The sequence below is a fragment of the Rhinoraja longicauda genome, chromosome 10 (assembly GCF_053455715.1).
Source record: "Rhinoraja longicauda isolate Sanriku21f chromosome 10, sRhiLon1.1, whole genome shotgun sequence".
NCBI lineage: Eukaryota > Metazoa > Chordata > Chondrichthyes > Rajiformes > Arhynchobatidae > Rhinoraja > Rhinoraja longicauda.
In genome coordinates, this window is record NC_135962.1 from 21706279 (window position 1) to 21725271 (window position 18993).

Genomic DNA, 18993 nt, shown 5'->3' on the forward strand with positions numbered 1-18993 from the left:
AAGTTAAGGATTTATGCTCTGGTTTGTCCAAACAAAATGCAAAATATTGCATTTATCAGAATTAAGCTTCAACTGCTATTCCTTGCTCATTGGCACAGTTGATCAAGATCCTTTCATTTCATAGATAACCTTCTTTATTACCTGTTACACTACCAATTTTAGTGTAATCTCCAAGTTTCCTAACCCTGCCACCTCCAATCACATACAAAAAACATTAATATGAATATTGAACCTGCCACGATCCCTATGGTGCACCATTTGTTACAGTCTGCCAGTCTTTAAAAAATGACCATCACCCTCTGTTTTTAACCTTCTTGCCAATTTTGTATCCAACTGGCTTGCTTGCCTTAAATCCCATGTGAGAAAATAGGAAGGAGAAAAGAAAATAGGAGCTTCAGTGAATAGAATGAGGAGTTGGGATTTTCAGAGCAAGGTCTGAGGAATAACTGGGGGAGATAAAAAGTAAGGAATTGAGACCTGATTAAGGGCCATGTAATAAGGCATCATCAGATCGCAACATGAAGTGATTACATTTCAAGGAATGTCTTCAACCAAAGCTGGCAACCTTTTTCCAAATTCCTGTAGAGGATGAAATTGCTATGGCAACTTGTTAAACCCACTGACATGCTTTGTAGATGTGGGGAAGTAGAGCAAGATCTGTTTATGTTCTCCTTTCCCCAACCTGACTGGGAAATGTGTGGGGTGAGAAAGTAGGGCTGTTTATATTGGAAATCAATTCGAGAAGACCTGCCACATTCTAGCCTAGATCCTGTCTAGTGATCTAGGTCATATGTTACTAAAATTGAATTCTACCAACATTTTCATATATTAGAAAAAAATTATATTGGAATACAAATGGTTTTGAATTCACATCCAATAGAAAACTGTATTACCTGATGAAGATTCCAGTCTGTCCAATTTACTGACCAACCAGTCTAGGTTTTTTGAAAACTTGGCACAGTTACTTCGGTTACCACGTATTAGAGCAGCTGGGGAGAATGAGCAGAAGAATTGGATTTATTATATATCAAATCCTCAAATGAAAATTCCTCTAATAGTGAGAACGTTATATAGAATTACATAAACATCAATTCCATCCAAGCGCTTCATGCACTGTGCGAAGAGACGTGATTGGGTACATTTCATATTAACATTTTTGTCATAGTCATGCTAAAAACATTTAAGTAGCAATATCCTTTTTTTTTTATCATTCCTCACTTTTGTACAGATTCAACATTCCCATCTGACCACCCTTGCCTGTTGATCCCTATTTTAAATGACATACTTCCCATGATTTATTCCGGTGATCACATTCCAATTGTGCCTCCCACAATCTAATTAACCCATCCCTCTGCTAGCATATGCTTCTGTTCACCATTCCTTTCTCCATGTAGCCCAACAACTGCAATCATGGCAGCCAGCTCTTAAATGGGACATATAGCAATACCAGCAGATTTCCTCCATATAGTGAGGCTTATTGCTGTTGAAAGCATAGAAACTGCTTTAATGGGAAGGTGGGGAAGAGGGTGGCGAGGCCTCCCAGAGTGCGAGTAGGGCCTTTGAAACTGAGGAATGCAATTTGAGTGTTGATTCATTAAATGGTTTCAGAGGAAGCAGGTTGCATTACATTAGCAATAAGTGCAAAAAAAAAGAAAATCTCACTGTAAAATAAGATGAACATCCCAACAGGTGCAGACACTGACAGTTAAAGGTTGCTTACTCCAGACTAAGCCAATTTTCAACAACTTTGCCCTGATTTTTTGCCAGATTTGAGTTTTTGAATTTCAAGCTCCAAATGTAAAATGAAGTGCTTTGCAAGAAGTTTACAAAATTAATTAAAATGGGTTCACTAAGTGCCATTCATATTTTTGGAAATCAATTGAAAGCATTTTTTTGATTCTTCTGAGACTAATGGAACAAATTCACTGCTCCAATATGTTCGTCATCCACATGCTTCATTTGTCCGATACATGGAATTGTAAAACTTTACCTAGTAGTTCATAGAGCAAATTCAAGATATCTTTCCATGCTTCTCCAACTTCTTCGCCAGCAAGCTCTGAAAAATGTGCTGCACTGTGGTAAACATTTAGCCGATCAATGCAATTCAGAACCAGTCTCAGCATTGCCTGATATAATTGAGCAATGGAAGAAAACAATCAATGAATAAAAGAAATGAATGCATGTTTATTATCCTCATATTGCATAATCTATTTCTAATGTCTCAGTAATATTCATACAACATTATTTATGATAATTATATTCCTTATGCCACATTGTTAGTAACAGCTAAGGAACAATTTATAACAATGGAGACACAAGAAACAGCTGATGTGGGAATCTTGAGCAAAACAAAATGCGGGTGTAAATCAGCAGGTAAGGCAGCATCCGTGTGGGAAGGGATAAAACAACGTTTTGGGTCAGGACCCTTCTTCAGATTGAATTGAATGGGGAGGGGTGGGGGGAAAGCTGGAAAAGACAAGTGGAGCCACACCTCCCAGTCACTCTGCTCCTTTCCCCTCCATCGTACACTCATCTCCCATCACCGAGTCCCTCAATTCCCTGTTATCCCCCCTCTTTCCCCCGTCCCCTTCCAGCTATAACACCCCTCCAGCTTTACATTTCACTCCTCTTTAGATCGGACACGTTTTTGACTCCTTTTCGCCTTTCACCTTTGTCACTTACTTCACCCATCTGCCAATCAATCCCCTTCCCCACTCAGTTGTATCCACCTATCACTTATCAGGCTATATCCTGTCCCCACCTCCTTTCTAGCTTCCCCCCCCCCCCCCAACTCCAATCAGGCCAAAGATGGGTCCCAAACCAAAACGTGGTCAGTCCAATTACCCCCACACATGCTGCCTGACCAACTTAGTTGCTCCTTCACTTTGAATTTAATAACACTGCTGATCTCAATTGCTTAGACTATGCTATTAGTCCATCAGAAAGGGAGCATCTCTCAGATGTGCTAATAATTCAAAGAAAGCACTAATTTGAAATTACAAAAGTGAACATCATCCCATTGCTCGGACAACTTATCAGGGTGTCCGGAAGACAATTTGAGGACAGTTTAAGGTGGGTTTACTGAATGGATAAATGACTTGTCCATTTAGTTTTATGTTTTAATGATTTCTCTCCTGAAAACTCTGAAATTGTCAAAACAATTGTTTTTGTAGAATTACTTGATATTAATGTGTTGTTCTTGCTATCTTAAGTATGAAATGGACCTGGAGTTTATTATACGCCACAGATTTATGGTATCAATCATTCCCGCTTTGCTTCCTACAGAGTGAAGACCCTCTCCAGCAATGTCCATTGGCAGATCAATCTGCTGCACTGATGTGAATTTTTGCTTTTTGCACACCAATATTATTTCATTCCACTTGAAGTATCCCTGTGGTTCAGAGAAAGTTCAGAAACTCTTTGTGCAAAGAGCATGTTCTGCTACATTGGTAATGGAATAGGTTTTGAGGCTAATATATACAAGACCCTTGCAAGTAACAGAGAAGACATTCTTCCCATCAAAACTCACCAAAACACAATATCCTGGAAAGGATAAAGTAACATCAAGTATTTTTCTCACTTCTCGGCTGTTGATAGAGATTTTATATGAAGTCAGTAATATTATTTTTTGGTTTGCTTTCATTAATAGGAAGGAATGATGATTTAGCTCTTAGAACTATTAAATCTCGGATAACCTGGTATAACCTGGGAGTTCATGGTGAGCTTTCATTTAGTCATGTCATCAACGAAGATGGTTAGATGATGAAAATGGCCAGACAAAGTATATTGAGGGTTATGTCATCCTAGGTCATGTACTTTTTAAACAAACCTTGAGTGGAGTATGCCTCCAAAATGGATAATACGTGATGTAAAGGGTAAAGAAACTGCAAAACACTTCAGGTTTTTTTATTTTATTGGTATGACTCAGAGTTTGACATTTTCTCATATATTCTGCTATTTTGGAATGTCATGTCAAAAATTCATTACTACTTTGACTCAGTGAGTCGATGGAACTTTTGCATCGTATACTGGAATGATCATGAGGAAACTAGACCTTATATCAATAATTGCATCGTTTCAAGATCAAATCTGTAGTCATACCAAGATAGAACCACTATTCATTCTTGCAGCATATTGTCGCCATCAATGGTATCATTAACTTCAGACTCAAAGATGCAGTCATGGTACGTAATCTATTTTCAATATGAATGATCTTTCAAGAAGTAAATTATGGAACTTCTTGATGTTGAATATGATACAGAGAAATTTCTTCTTAATTTTGTTTGCTTTTCGTCAGAGCATGAAATGCAAAACTTGTAGCTTTCTTCTTCCTAATATCCATTACCTGACTGATGATAGCCTTAGTACCACAACTACAGGTATCATAAACAAACCTGATTTCAAAGAAGTATCACAGTGAACAAGAAGAGATTCACCATCTAGTTGTGGCTTTCAAATATAATAGTAATACTGTTACTTTTTTTTAATTTATTTTTTTACTGTGCATCTTTCTTCAATAAATCACCAATCCAGTTCCTTTTTATTTTCAGTTAACCAAATGACCACCCCGAGTAAAATCTGACGATTCCCGTCTTCATTAAGCAAAGCAATCAAGGGACCATTCTAACTGCACAAACAGTCCTCCATTCCCAGTAAAATTGAATCCACAATACTTTGGAAAACTTTGAGATGACAAATCATAAGGAAGTTTAGTGTAATAATTCAGTCTCTTGCACGAGTTGATAGATCAATACTGTTTGCTGTCCTGGTTAATATTGAGTTGTGCATTAAATGAGACGGATGTGAATAAATTTGTACCAGCAATGTTGATACTTGACAGCTTGATTTACTCTGATCTTGTAATCATCACAATAATCTCTGCTTTTGGTACCATCCTCTTTCAGCATAGTTCAATTCCATTGATTCATCTTCAACTGACCTCTAGTCAACAGGAAATGACTGAAATCCCTTTGTATTTAATACTGCCATTTAATTGAACACACTATTTTGCAGGTATCACAAAATGCTGGAGTAACTCAGCGGGTCAGGGTGCATCTCCGGAGAGAAAGAATGGGTGACGTTTCGGGTCGAGACCCTTCTTCAGACTGATGAAAACTATTTTGCAGGCTTTCTTTGACACAATGAGTAATCAATTAATCTCCACAAAGCTTTTCTTTAGGAGATCAGGTAACCAACTCCCCAGATTTCCAATCTAACAAAAGGTTCTTCAATGCCACAATATAATTCCCAATGAACTTTTCAAAATTTTGATTTTGCATTCCAAGCTTGGAACTTTAAGTTATCTGCAAGAGTACAGCATTGAAGCACTCCTTGCTTTACCATCTCTGAAAAGGACAGATTGTGTCCTTTCTGAGGTACAGTGTTATGTTTATTTCTAATCCAATTTCAACTGAGAGGATTGCTTCCGTCTGGAACAGACATGTCTTTCTTCCAGAAACATAGAAGCATAGAAAATAGGTGCAGGAGGAAGCCATTCGGCCCTTCCAGCCAGCACCGCCATTCATTGTGATCATGGCTGATCATCCACAATCAATAACCCGTGCCTGCCTTCTCCCCATATCCCTTGATTCCACTAGCCACTAGAGCTCTATCTAACTCTCTCTTAAATCCATCCAGTGATCTGACCTCCACTTCCCTCTGTGGCAGAGAATTCCACAAATTCACAACTCTCTGGGTGAAAAAGTTCCTTCTCACCTCAGTTCTAAATGGCCTCCCCTTTATTCTAAGACTGTGGCCCCTGGTTCTGGACTTGCCCAACATTGGGAACATTTTTCCTGCATCTAGCTTGTCCAGTCCTTTTATAATTTTATATGTTTCTATAAGATTCCCTCTCATCCTTCTAAACTCCAGTGAATACAAGCCTAGTCTTTTCAATCTTTTCTCATATGACAGTCCCGCCATCCCAGGGATCAATCTCATGAACTTACGCTGCACTGCCTCAATTACAAGGATGTCCTTCCTCAAATTAGGAGACCAAAACTGTACACAATACTCCAGATTTGGTCTTACCAGGGCCCAATACAACTGCAGAAGAACCTCTTTACTCCTATACTGAAATCCTCTCGTTATGAAGGCCAACATGCCATTAGCTTTCTTCACTGCCTGCTGTACCTGCATGCCAACTTTCAGTAACTGGTGTACGACACCCAGGTCTCGCTGCACTTCCCCCTTAACCTAACCTAAGGGGGAATGGTTAACCTAACACCATTAATAATCTGCCTCCTTGTTTTTGCCGCCAAAGTGGATAACCTCACATTTATCTATATTATACTGCATCTGCCATGCATCTGCCTACTCACTCAACCTGTCCAGGTCACCCTGCAACCTCCTAACATCCTCTTCACGGTTCACACTGCCACCCAGGTTTGTGTCATCCACAAACTTGCTAGTGTTGTTTCCAATTCCCTCATCCAAATCATTAATATATATGGTAAACAGTTACGGCCCCAACACCGAGCCTTGCGGCACTCCACTCGCCACTGCCTGCCATACTGAAAAGGATCCGTTTACGCCTACTCTTTGCTTCCTGTCTGCCAAACAATTTTCTATCCATGTCACCCTACCCACAATACCATGTGCTCCAATTTTGCTCACCAATCTCCCGTGTGGAACCTTTTCAAAGGCTTTCTGAAAGTCTAGATACACTACATCCACTGGCTCCCTTTCATCCAGTTTACTTGTCACATCCTCAAAAAATTCCAGAAGATTAGTCAAGCATGATTTCCCTTTCATAAATCCATGCTGACTTGGACTTATCCTTTTACTGCTATCCAAATGCACCGTTATTACCTCTTTAATAATTGACTCCAGCATCTTCCCCACCACCGATGTCAGGCTAATTGGTCTGTAATTCCCCATTTTCTCTCTCTCGCTCCTTTCTTGAAAAGTGGGATAATATTAGCTATCCTCCAATCCACAGGAACTGATCCCGAATCTATTGAACATTGGAAAATGATCACCAATGCATCCACTATTTCTAGAGCCACCTCCCCGAGTACCCTGGGACGCAGACCATCAGGCCCAGGGGATTTATCAACCTTCAATCCCGTTAGTCTACCCAATACTATTCCTCGCCTAATGCAAATTTCTTTCAGTTCTTCTACCCCCCTTGATCCTCTGTCCTTTAGTATCTCTGGGAGATTGTTTGTGTCTTCCTTAGTGAAGACAGATCCGAAGTACCTTTTCAACTCTTCTGCCATTTCCTCGTTACCCATAATAATTTCACCCGTGTCTGCCTTCAAGGGACCCACATTTGACTTTGCTACTCTTTTTCTCTTAACATATCTAAAGAAGCTTTTACTGTCCTTCTTTATATTCTTGGCCAGCTTCCCCTCGTACTTCATCTTTTCAGCATTGTCTTCATTGACATCTACCTCTGTGTTATTACTGATCTGCAGAGAATTCTCTATTTACATAATTATGAAGCAGAGGACTCCGAATCACTGTTGAAAATCCCATTGCTTTCTTGCTACCTTAAAAATCCAACCTCACAAAACGAATGATATTACCAACAAACAATTTGCCCTCCATTTAGGTGCCAATAAGTAGGAGAGTGCAACCCATTTCTTTAAAACTTGATCTGTTAAATGTGTTGCATTCAACTGCTTATTAAGCATTCTCCATATGTTTCAGGGCACTTTTGAAGAAACTTCAGGAGATTTCTTCTTGCAGTATACTTACACCATAGTTTTGGCTCTCTTTTGTGGGAACAGTGAAGTCTCAAAATATTCCCCTAATTAGACTCTTTGTAGAGTTTGGCCAGAATTCACTTCTGCACTCATGTTTGCAGTTAATTATTCAGAATGAGCTGCTGTTTTTCACAGCAATACCACTGGTATTGTGTCATTGTGTCACGCTGTTGTTGACATCATACATGTGTGTGTGTGTGTGTGTGTGTGTGTGTGTGTGTGTGTGTGTGTGGCTTTTTACACTATCTTACCATTGCAGAAATGTTGCCACAGCCTGCCTACTAAATCACAATCAGCACCTCTCTTCTGAAACTCATACAGAGCTCAGTCTTATCATGCATGTAAAAGTGTGAAACATTTTTCTTGCTCCCCATGTAATTGAATCGCATTGACTTTCATATGTCACCAATCTGTGGTGATGCCACAAATACATTAATGCTCAATGATATATATGAACAATATATATTTACAAAACACAAGCACTTGCACAATGCACAAATAGAGTTCCAGTTTCTGTGAGAAACTGGTCCAACTTTATGCAGTTCAATCAAATACATTATGTCAACATGGAGAAATACATGATACTTTGCTGCTGTTATCCAATCAAACACACTATGTCCATTTTACTTGATGCTCATAGTCAAATAACTCAGTTAACTGTCACAGTGATGAAAGTGCAGCAAGCACTGAAAGCAAGTTCTGAAGATCACAAATTGACAAATGTTAAAAAAAAATGGAAGTAATTATAATGTGATGTCATGCCTATTTCTTACCTCTTCTTTAAATAGGTTCTGCCTGTTTCTGAGCGAGCGTAATTTGTACTGCTTGTCTTCATGTTTTAAATCCTCCTCTGGTGGATGGAAGTAAATGATAAGGTCTTGCAAGGCTTCCAGAACTTCCTTTATGGGTAATTTGACAGGTCCACTTTTACCAAGACAATCAAGGCCCCTGCAGAAATGTGTCAGAGAGTAATTTCTTAAGTGACATAAGCACAGCCCATTCAATGGAAGACATAAGATAAAATAAAATAAAATAAAATGCAAAACCAAATTACTGTAGATGCTTTCTTGTAATAAAACTGCACAGAAATCTAAATTGTAACAAGTCAAATTTGAGAGAAATAAAATCAGATATGGTTGACAGAAAATTGCTGTTAATGAACGATGATTAGCATCCCCTTCCATGAGCATATATAATTCTGTTATAGAACAATTAGAAGTGAATAGTTTTGAATTACCATGGTGACTTGTCGACTAAAGAATAGAAATATAAATGAGATTTTTGAGATGTAGGAATTTTGAAATGTGAAGAATAATGAAAGATATATTTAAACAACATCAAAGTAATGCACAAATTATATATTTTCCGTGACATACCTGATGAACTGATTGAATAAGATTGTTATTTTTCGTATAATACGAGATGCCCGTGCCTCTTCTTTTTGACAACGTTGCAAGATTATACCATCATCCATATGCCCTTCTTGGTGTAATATTACCTGAAACCAAGGAACTTTCTCTGAATGCATTCTTGTTCAACATTTTTCCAAGTGAGCGAATGAAAATAAATATCAATTTAAAAAAAATATTAAACACAAATATTCACTGGCTCTATTGATGCAATATAAATTCTTGGAAACCAGCTCAAAAAAGGTTTAGACTAGCACTAAAAGTCATGGAAAGCAGAAGAGGAAAACATTTTCCTGAGATTTTTCACCTCATGCAATTCATCTGATTGTAAAGGCCCTATCAATTTAGAAAGCACCAGCCCCCATTTGTCCATTTACTAAACACGTTTGACAGGAACAGACCATTGACAATGGGGAAATTATACATTCAGTGGAGAAAGTATTACTAAAACAGATTTAAACAATAGAAAAATGTTCTGTGTAAACTTGTAAAACCTACATACCATCAGCACTGGCAACTTGTGAACATTTATCTATGAATCATTACTGTTACTTTCACAAATTGTGTATAACATATCATTCCTTATTAACTCCATCATCAATTGCTTACGTCATTTAAGTAGTATACACACCTTCCGCTTCAAAGGTCCAAGGCGTGCTGATTTGGCATCTGGAGCATGATATGTTAACCAGAGGCCAGTAGCTACATGCTGAATAATACAAATTGAATCACCGTACTTGATTTCAGGGACTCCCATACCTTCTGTATCTCGTTTTGGAGGTAAATCCAGTTTTTCCTTAGAGATTTACACAGAATAACAAAGGGTTTAATAACAATAATACTTTATGCTATTTTTAATACCATAAAATCCAGGTTGTCATAAGTATGGTGTGCAAACACTAGGCTTGAAGGACAATTAAATCTTTCACCACCTAGCTTAATTTCAAATTTCCCTGGTCTTTTCATTATACCTCAGTTTATCTGAAAACAACATTGGATACATAAATTAGGGCAAGCACAGACCATTGCTTGCACTTTCAGATCACATACTTTGCCTAAATGGTGATAAAAACAACGGGAATATTGTAACCGTGCACTTGACAGGAAAATAGAATAGAGAGAGGGGGAAAATGCACTTAATTGCTGGAAAAGTATTTGGATGCGTCACCTTGAATTTTGACCAGCATCTGGATGAATAGCTAAGCTGCTCACCCAAAAGCAGTGCTTCAACTCCGAATTTAATTGAAGCCAGATCAGGAACTCACTGTGGATTTTATGCCAAGATGAAGTAGGCCTGTTGGAGGAAACCCTGAACAATCCCACCCCCACTTGAATAGAACTCCCAATCCGAACTAGCCCCCCCCCCCCCCCCCTCAACCACATAAATTTTCCCCAAGCCTGCCCTGAGCTGTGGGTCATGATTCTTACAAGGTTAGCTTCAGCAGGGGCGGACAACATTTTAAAAATAAATTAAATACTTTAATTAAATATTTAAATAAATAAAATAAATTAAATATTTAAATAAATTAAATATTTTAAAGATAAATTAAATTAATGTCAGACGTGGAATAAAAGTTGAGTTCCCAGCTCTTCACAATTATCCATTCACTCAAAAGACACTTGGAGGAATAATTGTGATCTAATAATAGTAATGATAATAAAAAAACACATATGAATAAAACAAATAGCACACTCTGAGGGTTCTTCACTTCTCAGTATTTATATTCCAAGCTATGTAAAGGAACATATTTTCTCTTTCCATACCTTTGATGTTCTGAAGCAGAATGATGTTGCTTTGATATCAGATTTAGTGGGATCCAGCAGAACCAAACCCTGATCCTGAACTAACCCCAGATACAGACCCGTTGTGAGATGTCTCAGACGGAAAGACTGGCCCCATTTAATGTGACTGCCGCTCCAACTAAATGGGGAGAATGGAAAGGTATTAGGAATGGACTCACGAACTTTCATTGGTTACAATTCTAAATAAAACTTTCACATAAGAATTATGTTTTTTAATGAAATAATGCGGCTTGAGATATCACTTATTTTGTTTATGATAAAAAGAGCTGCAGAAGAGCAAGCTTCATTATCAAATGACTGAAGGCTGGTGAGATTAATTTTTGGTTTAGAGATACGGCATGGAAACAGGCCCTTCAGCCCACCAAGTCCATGCCAACCAACAATCACCCGTACACTAGTTCTATGTTATCTCAGATTTGCCTCCTACATATTAGGGGCAATTTATGTAACTTTATGGGTAATTTGACAGGTCCACTTTTACCAAAACAAAATAATTTACAGAACTTTTAATTCACAAATCTGCACATCTTTGGAATGTGGGAGGAAACCAGAACATCCAGAGAAAAGCTGCGCACTCACAAGGAAAACATACAATCTTTGTAGGTAAAAACCGAAACTGCTGGAGTCATTCAGCAAGTCTGACAATGTATGTGGAAAGTGAAATCGAATTAACTCATCACGTTGTGGAGTATGCATCATTAATTATGTTCTTGGCCAAGATGGATTTTTTTGAGGGACCAAGCACAAAATGGTGTGCAGCTATGAAACTCAAACCGCCGAAGAATGGAGTAGCCCCAATGACCATGGGTCTTACTCCTTTCTTGTATGCTTATATCTTCTCCTTCCTCTGAAGCTGATGTCTAAGGAAGGGTCTCAACCTGAATCATCACCTATCCATGTTCTCCAGAGATACTGCCTGACCTGCTGAGTTACTCCAGCGCTTTGTGTCCTTATGTGAAGATAAGCCTTTTATTTTTGTTAATGCAGTTCTTGTTATGGTCTCTTCAATACAGCAATCCATTTCTTCACGTCTCACAAAAGCTTTGCACTGTACCTCGGTACATGTGACAATACCAAAACAACATGCCTGCTTAACATTGGAAGGGAATGGATTTATGCTGCTGCTTTGCAAGAAAATTCTAGCTGTTTATGCATGTAACAAGGCATGTGTGCCTCAGGCAAAAGTTGAAAGGAATATTCATACCTCAAATCCAGGTGACAGACCGGAAAGCCATCAAAATCTTTGGTGTCAAATGCTTAAACATCTTTATTTTACCTGATTCTAAGAGGTTCCACACGCCACAGTGATCGAGCATAGACTCCTGCTTCCCCACTTTCATAGTTAACTGTTCTGCAAACATATTCCAAATAAGAACAATGTTGAAATATCCAAATGATTTCTAATTCATTAAAACAGATAGTCAAAAATAATGTTTGCCAAAGACACTGGCTAATCTTTATCAAGATTATTCTTGTCCCGATGGAACAAAAGTCACCAGCAAGCTGCAGCACACCCTCATTCTGTTTCAGATGGGTGATACATCTGCAGCTCAGCCCACCTGCCAAATATAAGCTCTAATTAATAATGATGAAATGAGCTGCTTTGTCTAGGCATGTTGTTTTGGTATTGTCACATGTACCGAGGTACAGTGCCTAGCTCATTTGTAATTTAACATTTCATTGATTATTGTAGAGACCCTACGACCCGAAACGTCACCCATTCCTTCTCTCCAGAGATGCTACCTGTCCTGCTGAGTTATTCCAGCATTTTGCATCTATCTGGTTTAAACCAGCATCTGCAGTTCCATGCTTTACATTAAACTTCATATCTTCCAACACTAGACCATTGTTGGTTTCCTAATGAATACAAAAATATTGATATGACAACAAGCTGTGTGACTTCTTCAAATTACTGTATTTTTAAGCCAACACATTACTAAATGGTAAGTCTCACAAAATGAAAATACTGAAAATACATTTATTTTTCTTGTGCTGTTAACAGTAATAATATAAAGTTACATTTGCGATATATTAAGGCATAAATATATATAGGGTCACCCCATAGAGCTGGGAAAGGTCCAGGGAGGATGGATGATTACTTAAAGGAGATCTATCCAAGTTGTATTCACAATGCCAACCATGGATCTGTTCAAGGTGGTGTTCTATAAGCCACACAGAGACTGGTGCATTGAAAACCCTCTTTTGCATGGGTGCCGCACAGGCCATGGGTGCCAAGCACATGCCACTAAAATTTATGTAAATGATGAACAGATATGTATTGTATATTGTTGCACAGCAATGTCAATGCCTGAATCTTAAGACACTTGATTAAAGGTCATAAAATGTACTGCTCAGATTACCACTATAATATGCTCATAATTTAGATGGGTTTATCCATTTTATTCCCAATGGGTAGAATTTAGAAGCAGAAGCATTTTCAAATATTTAAAATTAATTTAATATAAGTACACTTCAGAATTGACCTCACAGGAAAATAATAAAATAATGAACATTATCTTGACAAGATCTTTTTTCCCTTCCAAACTTCGGAATGAGAATGAATAGAATGTGAGTAAAATATAACTAGAAAGAATGTGAACCGGAACATACTAAAAATATAGTTACGTTGTTATACTGAAACTTACACATGTACTTCCTCCCTCTGGTCGGCAAAGGGGATGGTCAAACACTCATCATGACCATGAAAAATTCGCATAACATGTCCACCATTCAGAAACCCTTAAGAACAACAACATACATGTTAACAAATGTTATTTCATGTTTTACTTGTTGCCATCTTAACCCCATAGTAAGTCCTTGAGATTAAAACAATAATCTAAACATTTACTCTAAAATAAAAATATTGATCGCAAATACTGAATTTATACTTCCAATATTTCTGCGATGACACAAAATATAAAAAAGATGTTTTCGCAGAGCATAATGAAACAACACAATCACAGTCTTTATGTTACATACATAAAACAAACTGGTAAAGACCTCACCTTCTGCCACATTACTGCCTGAACTTATGGGATGAACATTCCACAGTGTCTGTATGAAGGAGGCGTCTGCTTGTATGTTGCCATTGGAAATGGAAAGGTGCTAAAAGTAGAACAAGGCTGCAATCAAGTGGGCAGTTACCAAAACAGGAAAAAATACACAAAAATGTGGCATTGTCAGTAACATGCTTACAAAAATAAACTTAGTCTAATCCTCCATCAAATATCATAAAAATCCAAACAAATCCTTACATTGGACTTCCTAATAACTAAAGATAAATACAAAATGCTGGAGTAACTCGGCGGGACAGGCGGCATCTCTGGAGAGAAGGAATGGATGACGTTTCGGGTCGAGACCTTTCTTCAGACCTATAACTATTAGGTTTTAAAAACCTAATAATGATACAGGTTCTACAAAATGTCCCTTTGGATCAAATCACAAGGACCGGACAATGTTTCCCCCTCTACCCTCAAGCTCTGTGCCGAACAACTGGCACCGATCTACACAGACATTTTCAACCAGTCCCTGCAAACCTGCACTGTCCCTGCCTGCTTCTCAGTCTCCACTATTGTCCCTGTACCCAAAAGTCAAGGATCACTGATCTTAATAACTACAGGCCTGTTGCATTTACCTCTGTAATCATGAAGACCGTTGAAAGATGTGCTGGCCCAGCTGAAAAACATCACAAACCCCCTGATGGACCACCTGCAGTTTGCATATAGGGCCAATAGATCGGTGGACGACACAGTCAATCTAGGCCTGCACTTCATCCTCCAGCACCTAGACCACAAGGGGACTTATGCCAGGAATCTGTTTGTGAACTTTCGCTCTGTTTTTAACACCATTGTGCCAGAGCTACTACACTACAAACTCTCCCAGCTGACTGTGCCTGAACCCCTCAGTCAGTGGATCATCAACTTCCTGACAGACAGGAAGCAGCATGTGAGGCTGGGAAAGCACATCTCGGACCCGCAGGCCCTCAGCATAGGAGCACCGCCAGGGTACATACTCTCCCCACTCCTTTACTCTCTCTACACCAATGACTGCACCTCCACAGACTCCTCTGTCAAGCTCCTCAAGTTTGCGGATGACACTACCCTGATTGGACTGATTCAGGATGGGGAGGAATCTGCCTACAGATGGGAAGTGACACAACTGGCATCCTGGTGCCATCGCAACAACCTGGAGCTCAATGCTCTCAAGACAGTGGAACTAATTGTAGACTTTCGAAGAGATCCCCCTCCCCTCCCCCCACTCACCATCAACAACACCATAGTCACATCTGTGGAGTCATTTAAGTTCCTTGGAACCATCATCTCCAGGGACCTTAAATGGGGGGCCACCATCAACTCCACAGTCAAAAAAGCCCAACAGTGGATGTACTTCCTGCGGCAACTGAAGAAACACAATCTGCCACAGGCAATGATGGTCCAATTCTCTACTGCTATCATTGAGTCCGTCCTCACCTTCTCCATCATGGTCTGGTTTCGCTCAGCCACCAAACACGACATCTGGAGGCTGCAACGGATCGTTCGCATAGCTGAGAAGGTTGTTGGCTGCAACCTTCCCCCCATTGGCGAACTGTACACTGCAAGGGCCAGGAAGCGAGCGGGCAAGATCATCTCTGACCCCTCTCACCCTGGCCACAAACTCTTCGAAACACTTCCCTCTGGAAGGCGACTCCGGACTGTCAAAGCAGCCACAGCCAGACATAAAAACAGCTTTTTTTCCCACGAGTTCTACTCAATAACCAAAGTCTGTAGTCTCTTTTTTGCTCCGGTTTATTTTCACCCACATGTTTAGACAGTAATGGTGTATCCTTATTGTTTTGATGTGTTATGCTTTATTCTTAATTGTTAACTGTATGTTTGTGTTATCAATTGTGAGCGGAGTACCAAGGCACATTCCTTGTATATGCATACTTGGCCAATAAATTTATTCATTCATTCATTCAAAGTTAAGAATTAAAATTGTTTGATTTTCATGCGCAACAATTTTTTTAAATAATCAATAAAATGAAGAAAATCTAAATCTACTGTATGCTGTAAATCTTAAATACTCAGGTGAAGCAATTTCTGTGCAAAAAAAATGTTTTTCTATCAATGGATTTGCCCTGAGTGTTTCCAGCATTTGTTCAAAATAGGTGCAAAAATGTGCATCACCTATATCAATTTAATGGAAGCAAATATAAACTCAATTGCAAATTAATGGGGTGAACTCTACTCACCAGGTAACGCTCTGATGAAACACTGACCAGAATGAGGTCATCACCAATTCGTACTTTCTCTCCTTCAGACCTTTGTTTTGAAGCAGGATGTATAGTCCACCAACATGCTTCACCTAATCATTCAATCAGAAGTGTAAATATACTGTTAGATTTGGAAGATTATTGTTATTAATAAAACAAATTCTAAAAAAGACCTTCCTCTACTTTATACCAGTGCAACGTAAAAGGGTAGTTTGGTGGCTACAGGTATTTTATCAAGCAGTGGGGAAAAAATTGGCCTCCTTTTGCAATTAATAACAAAGGAAATATATTAAATGTTCTTTACACAAAAACCTTCTGAATGAATATTCAGCTTTTGTGACTCATTTTTGGTCTGTGATGACATTGGTTAACAATGAAAATGCAGTACAAGTATGGGCCCTTAGGTGGTTTTTGCTGAACATGATGTTAAGTTAAAATGATCTCGCCTGCCCGCACATGATCCATATCCGTCTATTCCCTGCGTTTATCTCAAAGCCTCTTAAAAGCCATTATTCTATCTGCCTCCACTACCATGCCTGGCAATATGTTCGAGGCCCCCACTAATCTGTGTACAAAATCTTGCCTCACACATCTCCATCAAACTTTCCCCCTTTCACCTTATAGCTATGCCCTCTAGTGTTGGACATTTCCAACATGGGATAAAGGTTCTGACCATTTACCTTATCTATGCCGCTTATAATTTTATATATTTCTATCAAGTCTCCCCTCAACCTCTGATGCTCCGGAGAAGAGAATCCAAGTCTATCCAACCTCTCTCTGGAGCTGAAACTCTCTAATCCAGAGCATTCTGGTAAACCACCTCAGCATTGGTATGTCACAAGTCAAGTCAAGTCAAATTTATTTGTCACATACACATACACAATGTGCAGTGAAATGAAAGTGGCAATGCCTGCGGGTTGTGCACAAAAAATAATTACAGTTACAGCATATAAATAAAGTTAATAAGTTACTATTAGTGTCGACAAAAATGTAGTCTCTGGGGTTATAAAAGTTGACAGTCCTGATGGCCTGTGGGAAGAAGCTCCGTCTCATCCTCTCCGTTTTCGCAGCGTGACAGCGGAGGCGTTTGCCTGATCGTAGCATCTGGAACAGTCCGTTACTGGGGTGGCAGGGGTCCCTCATGATCTTGCTTGCTCTGGATCTGCACCTCCTGATGTACAGGTCCTGCAGGGGGGCGAGTGTAGTTCCCATGGTGCGTTCTGCCTAACGCACTACTCTCTGCAGGGCCATCCTGTCCTGGGCAGAGCTGTTCCCAAACCAGACTGTAATGTTGCCGGACAGGATGCTCTCTACAGCCCCAGAGTAAAAGCAATGAAGGATCCTCAGAGACACTCTGAATTTCCTCAATTGTCTAAGGTGGTAAAGGCGCTGCTTAGCCTTACCCACCAGTGCGGCAATGTGTGTTGCCCACGTCAGATCCTCTGTGATGCGGACTCCCAAGTATTTAAAACTGCTCACCCTATCCACAGTAGACCCATCTATCTCCAGTGGCGTGTACGTCCTTGGATGTTTAGCCCTTCTGAAGTCCACAATCAGCTCCTTTGTTTTAGTGACATTCAAGAGGAGGCTATTGTCCTGACACCAGAGTGCCAGATTAGCCACCTCCTCCCGGTAGGCCTTCTCATCGTTGTTGGAGATCCGGCCCACCACCACAGTGGCATCAGCAAACTTGATGATGGAGTTTGAGCTGAACCTGGCCCCACAGTCATGTGTGTACAGGGAGTACAGTAAGGGGCTAAGGACGCAACCCTGGGGGGATCCTATGTTCAGGGTGAGGGAGCTAGATGTGTGTTCCCCCATCCTGACCACTTGGGGCCTGGCAGTGAGAAAGTCCAGGACCCAGGCACACAGAGGGGTGCTAAGCCCCAGTTCCAGCAGCTTCTCAACCAGTCTGCTGGGGACTCTTGTGTTGAATGCTGAACTAAAGTCAATGAACAGCATCCTCACATAGCCCCCCTGGCTGTCCAGATGAGAGAGAGCGGTGTGTAGAACCTGGGAGACCGCATCATCCGTGGACCTGTTCGGACGGTATGCGAACTGTAGTGGGTCCATGTTGCGAGGAAGGAGGGCGCAGATGTGCTTCTTGACTAGCCTCTCAAAGCATTTCATGACAACCGAGGTGAGGGCCACCGGTCGGTAGTCATTTAAACACGCTGGAGAGGCATTCTTTGGCACCGGTACAATGATGGATCTTTTGAAGCATGCAGGGACCACGGACTTTGCCAAGGAGAGGTTGAATATTGTGGTGAGCACTGGAGCAAGCTGAGTAGCACAAGACTTTAGTACTCGCCCAGATATACCATCTGGGCCTCCAGCTTTCCTCGTGTTCACACGCGTCAGAGCCCACCTCACCTCATGCTCGGACACCGAGAATGTGTACACATCCCCGGGGGTGGATCCCCCTCCAGCCTCGCTAGCCAGCTCCCCTTCCGTGCTGTCTTTGGACGGCAAGCTGGTGGTGTTACCCGTCTCAAACCGTGCATAAAAAGAGTTCAGGTCATCAGCTAAGGAGGAGCCGGCACTTCCGGTTGAGGGGGTGCTGGACCTGTAGCTAGTTATAGTCCGTAGCCCCTGCCAAAGGCGCCTGGTGTCCTGCTGCTCCATCTGTGACACCATCTTGTCCCGGTACCTCCTTTTTGCATCCTTCACTGCCCTTCGCAGTCGGTAGGACTCTCCCTTGTAGTCGTCCATGTTGCCGGATGCCAGGCCGGAGTTGTAAGCAGCGGTGCGAGCATTCAAGGCCACGCGAATAGACCTGTCCACCCAGGGTTTTTGGTTAGGGAAGATACTGACCCTTACC

General features: G+C 40.3%; 1 protein-coding gene across 1 annotated transcript in view; it reads right to left on the minus strand.

Moving 5' to 3' along the window:
• Positions 1–18993, minus strand: part of LOC144597735 (ryanodine receptor 3-like) — a 308708-nt gene that overhangs the window by 257355 nt on the left and 32360 nt on the right. The window contains exons 8-17 of the mRNA XM_078407262.1: positions 16152–16264; positions 13927–14026; positions 13567–13660; positions 12198–12272; positions 10883–11039; positions 9750–9914; positions 9086–9207; positions 8483–8657; positions 1991–2126; positions 894–989 (exon numbers count right to left, since the gene is read on the minus strand). Coding sequence (XP_078263388.1) covers positions 894–989; positions 1991–2126; positions 8483–8657; positions 9086–9207; positions 9750–9914; positions 10883–11039; positions 12198–12272; positions 13567–13660; positions 13927–14026; positions 16152–16264 — 1233 coding nt within the window. The remainder of the gene's footprint in view (positions 1–893; positions 990–1990; positions 2127–8482; positions 8658–9085; positions 9208–9749; positions 9915–10882; positions 11040–12197; positions 12273–13566; positions 13661–13926; positions 14027–16151; positions 16265–18993) is intronic.